The sequence below is a fragment of the Cynoglossus semilaevis genome, chromosome 8 (genome assembly GCF_000523025.1).
Source record: "Cynoglossus semilaevis isolate Cse_v1.0 chromosome 8, Cse_v1.0, whole genome shotgun sequence".
NCBI lineage: Eukaryota > Metazoa > Chordata > Actinopteri > Pleuronectiformes > Cynoglossidae > Cynoglossus > Cynoglossus semilaevis.
The window spans coordinates 28,299,503-28,307,408 of NC_024314.1; the positions used below are offsets into that span (position 1 = coordinate 28,299,503).

The 7,906-nt window shown below is 41.3% G+C and overlaps 1 protein-coding gene and 1 long non-coding RNA gene across 2 annotated transcripts in view; one reads left to right on the top strand and one right to left on the bottom strand.

Annotated features, from left to right (window-relative positions):
• Window positions 1-7,906, top strand: part of tmem178bb (transmembrane protein 178Bb) — a 56,394-nt gene that overhangs the window by 47,911 nt on the left and 577 nt on the right. Inside the window, exon 3 of the mRNA XM_008316011.3 lies at window positions 5,364-5,501. Within this exon, the coding sequence (XP_008314233.1) occupies window positions 5,364-5,501 (138 nt within the window). The remainder of the gene's footprint in view (window positions 1-5,363; window positions 5,502-7,906) is intronic.
• LOC112487330 (uncharacterized) overlaps window positions 5,389-7,906 on the bottom strand; it is a 7,772-nt gene continuing 5,254 nt past the window's right edge. The window contains exon 3 of the long non-coding RNA XR_003050341.1: window positions 5,389-5,507. This is a non-coding gene — a long non-coding RNA (uncharacterized LOC112487330). The remainder of the gene's footprint in view (window positions 5,508-7,906) is intronic.

Consider the following 7,906-nt stretch of genomic DNA (forward strand, 5'->3'; position numbering starts at 1 on the left):
ACACCCACACACACACACACACACACACACACACACATACACGTCCTGTCCTTTCACTTAATTTGATTTTGCCACTCCATTGTTTTCCCCCCCCGAGGCTCTTGACACGGGGAAATAAAATCAAGCTCAACACCGTGAGACTCTGTGACGGCGCCACATGCTTACAGCAGCAGTACTGCAGCCAACACCCCCCCCCGTCAACCAACACCCCCCCCCTCACCCAACACGACATCAACGTCGGAACTCGTTGGAAAAGCGCGTTGCGTGAACATCAACGTCACGAACGCGGTTCATATCAGAAACGATTCCATTCAAAGATGACGACAAAACAAATCACACACGATCTGCCCGACGTCGTGACCCAGATCTGAGGTCGTTGTTTTCATCGTTTTTTTTTTTCTTCCGCTTCCACTCGGCGCCGGTTGGCGGTATTTTACAGAGCGTCCAAACACGACTTCCTCTTCCACCGCGTACGTGTCTCCACTGAATAATGAAAAAACTGTCAGATATTTGATAAGAGAATTTTTTTTTTTTTTGGGCCTCAGTCACAGCCAACGCTTCACAACGTGGAATATATCCAGCGGTGACATTTCCTTTCATTCCACGTCGTGGTTACTTTTCCCGCCTGCAGGCCTTTTGTCACACACACGCAAACATGAAAGGCAGATTACACACCTGCTCGCCCGCACGCAGGAGAAATATCTAATCTCCTAGGATCAAATCTGCCAAAGGAAAAGTTTTTAAAAAATAATAAAAAAAATAAAAATCCTCCACCAGCGAACAAAGAGTTTCACTCCAAAAACTTTATAGAAATCTGGAAACGGGAAAAAATGAGAACCCGGGGAAAACAAAGTATTTACTTAGCGGCAGCAAATGAGGAGAGCGGCGCCGAACTGCGAAAAAGTTACAGACTGACGATCCACCACGAGGACGTAGACGAGCGCTCACCGCTGAGGACGCTAACTGCCGATTAGCAGAAAGCCTCAGAGACGCCACGTACGAGACGTCTCCCGCTCCATCTCATATATAAATATATGTATATATTTATATATATATGTAACAGGAATTTAATATATATGTTCATATACATACATACATATATATGTATATATGAACATATATTTAATTCTTGTTACATATACATACATATATATAAATATATGTATATATTTATATATATATGTAACAGGAATTTAATATATATGTTCATATACATACATACATATATATGTATATATGAACATATATTTAATTCTTGTTACATATACATACATATATATAAATATATGTATATATTTATATATATATGTAACAGGAATTTAATATATATGTTCATATACATACATACATATATATGTATATATGAACATATATTTAATTCTTGTTACATATACATACATATATATAAATATATGTATATATTTATATATATATGTAACAGGAATTTAATATATATGTTCATATACATACATACATATATATGTATATATGAACATATATTTAATTCTTGTTACATATACATACATATATATAAATATATGTATATATTTATATATATATGTAACAGGAATTTAATATATATGTTCATATACATACATACATATATATGTATATATGAACATATATTTAATTCTTGTTACATATACATACATATATATAAATATATGTATATATTTATATATATATGTAACAGGAATTTAATATATATGTTCATATACATACATACATATATATGTATATATGAACATATATTTAATTCTTGTTACATATACATACATATATATAAATATATGTATATATTTATATATATATGTAACAGGAATTTAATATATATGTTCATATACATACATACATATATATGTATATATGAACATATATTTAATTCTTGTTACATATACATACATATATATAAATATATGTATATATTTATATATATATGTAACAGGAATTTAATATATATGTTCATATACATACATACATATATATGTATATATGAACATATATTTAATTCTTGTTACATATACATACATATATATAAATATATGTATATATTTATATATATATGTAACAGGAATTTAATATATATGTTCATATACATACATACATATATATGTATATATGAACATATATTTAATTCTTGTTACATATACATACATATATATAAATATATGTATATATTTATATATATATGTAACAGGAATTTAATATATATGTTCATATACATACATACATATATATGTATATATGAACATATATTTAATTCTTGTTACATATACATACATATATATAAATATATGTATATATTTATATATATATGTAACAGGAATTTAATATATATGTTCATATACATACATACATATATATGTATATATGAACATATATTTAATTCTTGTTACATATACATACATATATATAAATATATGTATATATTTATATATATATGTAACAGGAATTTAATATATATGTTCATATACATACATACATATATGTATATATGAACATATATTTAATTCTTGTTACATATACATACATATATAAATATATTTATATATATTTAAATATATTTTATATACATATATATATATATATAAATATTCCGTATTTTTTAGAAAATTCTCTGGGTAAAAACTGCTGCTCCTTAAACTACTGTCAAAGTTCCTGTTTGAACGTCAGTTTTGGAAACACCCCGACAACACCAGGTGCCGCTGACTTCCTTCAGTCGTCTCCAGTAAACACACTCCTCAGAGGGGGTGAGAGTGGAACTCACCCACAGATGAATGCAGCCTCACCCAGGGTCGCTGTCACTCAGCGCCGCTTTTTCAAAACTCCCAGTCTGAGGTGAAACGCGGTTGAAGGCTGGGACTGCGTTGACGAGTGACAGCTCGCAGCCCGGCGTACGCCTCCTCCTACAACTGCCACCTCTGAGCCCCAGAAGTGGAGAAGTTTGAGAAAGGTGCTGACAGAGTGAGTGCTGGTTTGAAAACTCCGTGGCTTCAGGCCATGGCAGCAATATTTTCTGAAATGAAGTAAAGTACCAGGAGGAGAAGAACCTCCTCTGGGCTCCAGTGTTGGGACGCTGCTGACGAGACGCGGTCCAGGGGCAACAACAGAGGGTACTTGACTAGAGTCAAAAAGTTCCAGGACAAGTACTGTCTTTTCAAAAGGTGATTCTGAAACCTAAAGCTCTCAGGTTTATCTTTGTCGAATGTTCAGCTGTGATAGGTTTTTATTATTTGATCAGTTTTGTTCCAAAACTCCCAAACGTTAGCAGGTTGGAATTCAGATCAAATTTTTTTTTATACATAATTAACAATTAAACACTGTTTTAAAGATCTATAAAGTGAAGGAACATGTGAGTGGAACTTGATGTCATTGTGCCAGATGAAGGATTTCCCAGAATTCCGCAAAAAAGGAATTCTCTCATTAGGGAAAAAACAAAAACAATGAGACATAAAATAAGTATTTGTAAAACATAAAAAGTAGCTTAAAAAAAATCGCTTTTAATTTGTCTTGGAACTTTTTGACTTCCAGTACCGTTTAGCTTCGAGGTCTGTCTCTCCATGTTGAGAAGTGATTGGAGCTGACGCCCAGAGAGAGAGAGAGAGAGAGAGAGAGAGAGAGAGCATCATATCACACTAAAACTAGGGCAACTCTTCGCTCTGACCTACATTAGCGTTAGCTCCTCGTTAGCCTTCTGTGAGGAACATATGGAGCTAACACCCATTCATCACAATCCCGTCAGTGGATACTGAAAGTTGGACCGCGGTGATGACATGACCTGCTGGTCACATGGTGCGTTCGCAGTCCGACGGCCTACGGACGGTACCGCGAATCACTGATTCGACAACACGACGGTCGTGTGTTCGCGTTTTATCTCCCCCTCTTTGTTTATGCTCTCGGGGTGAGTGTTGGTGACCTTTCACGCCCTGGAACATGGTTCTGCACCCGGCTGTTGTGTCATAGTCATATGGCCCTCGGCCCCCCCTGCCCCCCCCTGCCCCACACACACACACACACATACCCACCTCCACCCTCATCCTCCTGCTGGCAGTGCAGCTCAGCCATGACTTTCTAATCAACTTGCAGCACTTCGCTCGAAGCTCTTAATCCCCCTCCCCCTCCTCCTCCTCCTCCTCCCCCTCCTCCTCCTCCTCCCCCTCCTCCTCCTCCTCCTCCTCCCCCTCATCCTCCTCCCTCTTCCTCCTTACTCTCCTGTACAGCCGTCCTTGTGGCAGACTCTGACCTTCTCCTCACTCCGACTTCTTCACAGTCGACGCCCAGAGCGCGGCCCGGCTCAGTCCACCACGTTTAGGAAGTTGCGCCGTATAAAAGATTTAAAGACACACTCTCCGAATTAGCTGGAAGGAGACGGCGGCTCGTAAAGTTAGCTCAAGTGCTCTTTAAAGACGCGCCACTTCACATTTTAATTATGATCTGGCTGGTGGAGCAGGTTGTCCGTCGATCACAGGGTTGTAGGTTCAGTACCCGGAGCTTCAGACGTCACCGTGACATTTCCACGGCTCTGAGCCAACGCCGAGACGAGCTGAGTGGGCAGAGGGTCAGAGTTTCAACCTGAGGGTCCAGGGTTTGGACAGCGGCGGTCAAGGGAGCGGACTTATGTCCGGAAGGTTGCAGGTTTGAATCCAACTGCCACCAGGTTCCACTGAGCACGGCACCGTTACCGCACACTGCTCCACAGCCCGGATAATATCGGCCGACCGATATCTGTAAGAATACGATTCTTTTGGTTTTACCCGATAATAAAAACCCCGATAACGTTATGCCTGGGTTTCGCCAAATACACAGGAGTCACCAGTGGAGTACTGAGATGTTGGGAAAACAGCTGTATATATCGATACCGGATGATATCGGATGATATCGGATGATATCGGAATCGGAAATTAAGTGTTTGGACAATATTGGCGTAATTAAAAGACGACAAAAACAAACTCACAAACTGGTTCGTTGGTCGTTTCTCTGAATCTTGAGGCGTATTTTCGTACATCGAACACGATGAAAAATATTTCACTGACATCCATTAAAGATGAACAGAAAACAGTGGTGCGTTTATAGAGGCTGAGAGGTGGCGCTGTCTCAGCAGCATTCCATCAAGTGGATTTATGGACAACACTTGAAGCCAAAGGCACAGGGCGCCTCCTGGTGGAGGTCATCCAACAGTTTTAAAGTGGGAAGAAATATTGACGTCGTCCAGGGAAATATATGGGCTGCAATATATACACTCAGTGGTATTGACCTGGATCAGGTTCAGACGATCTCAGGTGAAGGTGTGAAGACGTGGTCTCTTCAGGTCGTTGTTTTTCTCACGATGTCGTTCTCTCTTCTTTTCTTTTCTTTTTTTCCAGACTTGCGGAGAATGACGGCGGGTTTCATGGGCATGGCGGTGGCCATCATCCTGTTCGGTTGGATCATCGGAGTCCTTGGCTGCTGCTGGGATCGGGGTCTGATGCAGTACGTGGCCGGTCTCCTCTTCCTCATGGGCGGTAAGTCTCAAAAAAAAAAAAAAAAACCCTGAGATTCAGTTTGGCCACGGCTGATGTCGTCCACTTGTAAAAAATGTGATTTTTCTGCGTCAGAATCATCCGACGTCACCATCATGAAGTTACTGTTTAGAATGTGTAACGGTGACTCGCAGAACAATTACATACTCTACCAGTAGGTGGCAGCAGGTGGCTGTTAAAAACCAAAAAAGAAAACAAAAGAAAAGCTCTTTCTTCAATTCCTGCCAGTACATCAGTGTTGTGTTCAACTAAACAGGACCAGGCTTAACACTGAGCCAGTGACTCAGTGTTGTGTTCAACTAAACAGGACCAGCCTTCACACTGAGTCAGTGAATCGAAACCTGAAGATCTTGACGTTTCCGTACTTTACGTTTGTTTGGTGGTGCACTCCGTTGATCATCTTTTATAAAACATGTGCCGTGGCTCAAAAACGGTTGGGAAACCCCGACCTAAAGGACTGGACGCGCAGCCCTAAAGAATGAATACCGACTCGTCGGTCTAGGAAGGTTAGCCGTTGAGAACAGATGAAGTCGTCCACGGACTCCTGCAGGTGAAGAGGGAGAACGTTGTGGAGAACACAGAACATAAGCTGTTCTCCTGGCGTGCGTCGTGTGGCTATTTCTGGCAATGAGGTCAGCAGTGTGGGGAGAAGAAAAGATGAAAACAATTTTCTCTGATTGTCGGTGATTAAGAGTGATGAAAATGGACTGTTCATATATACAGTACTGCCTGGTACACAGTACTGCCTGGTACCTGGTACACAGTACTCCCTTGTACACAGTACTCCCTGGTACCCAGTCCTCCCTGGTACACATTACTCCCTGGTACACAGTACTCTAAGGTACACAGTACTCCCTGGTACACAGTGGCTCTGGATCAAAAACGGCTCCTCTTTTTTTTTTTTGTTTACTAAACTGATTAGTTAACAAAACCATGTATTCAACGGGTACTCCCTGGTACACAGTACTCCCTGGTACACAGTACTCCCTGGTACACAGTACTCCCTGGTACACAGTACTCCCTGGTACACAGTACTCCCTGGTACACAGTACTCCCTGGTACACAGTACTCCCTGGTACACAGTACTCCCTGGTACACAGTACTCCCTGGTACACAGTACTCCCTGGTACACAGTACTCCCTGGTACACAGTACTCCCTGGTACACAGTACTCCCTGGTACACAGTACTCTCTGGTACACAGTACTCTCTGGTACACAGTACTCCCTGGTACACAGTACTCTTTTCAGAGACAGTGTTTCTGTGGCTCTGGATCAAAAACTGCTCCTCTTTTTTTTTTGTGTGTGTGTTTACTAAACTGATTAGTGAACAAAACCATGTATTCAACACAGGTGGAAACAGGAAACACACGTTTACACACTAACACATAAACACAAACACAAACACAAACACAAACACAAACACAAACACAAACACAAACACAAACACACGCAGCAGAGAAACAGAAGAAAATCCATGACTGAACCATCACTAATGCACAACAACACACACACACACACACACACACACACACACACACACACACAGCATGTGTCCTACTTTCTCGTGGACAGTCAGCAGTAACTTCACACTAACGTGATGTGTTTGTCATCGAGCGACAGTCAATTATAATCAGCCTCGGTCGAACGCAGTCAGAGAAACGAGCCACGGTTACAAAGTCAGGTACAGCCGTTTGGTTTTAGAAGCTCAGACTCAGAGAGAGGTCGGGCCGAGCCGGGCCGGGCCGGGTCGCGGTGCTGCAGAGTCAGAACCCCGGCTCCGGCTGTAACAGACTGATTCATATAAAAACACAGGCAGAGACTGGAGAGATTTAAAGGCAGGGATTTCAGCCTTTTATTTTCTGCCGTCGTTCAGACTCTGCAGGATCTGTTTATATCGAAGCAAAGAGAAACATTATCCAGAGGAACGGGAGACGACGAGAGAGCGTGGGGTTTTATCCCCCTTCAAAGAGCCGATCGTCTGGGGCCCCCTGCTGGGCTGAATTGTTTGTTTTCGTCGCCTCAGTCAGCTGACGTCAGAACACGGACGTCAGGGAGCCACAGTTTTCTACCGGACCAGGAAGGACTGGGTTCCTGAGTGGAACCGTTCACATGGCCACGGTTTCGAGTGAGAGATCGGCAACGGTACCAAGACGTGTTAGCGTTATTAAGCGTTAATGTCATGTGACAATCGTACGATAATGCTAGGGCATTAGGCAAGAATCCAGCGATACGATACGTATCATGATACAGGAACGACGATACGATATATTGCGATGTACTGCAAAACTACAGGTATATGCAGAGGTATATTTAGTCCGATTAACCCATGCCATTCCACACTTCCTTCTACCCCCCGAGAGAACCCCCCCACCCACCCCCGCCGACCC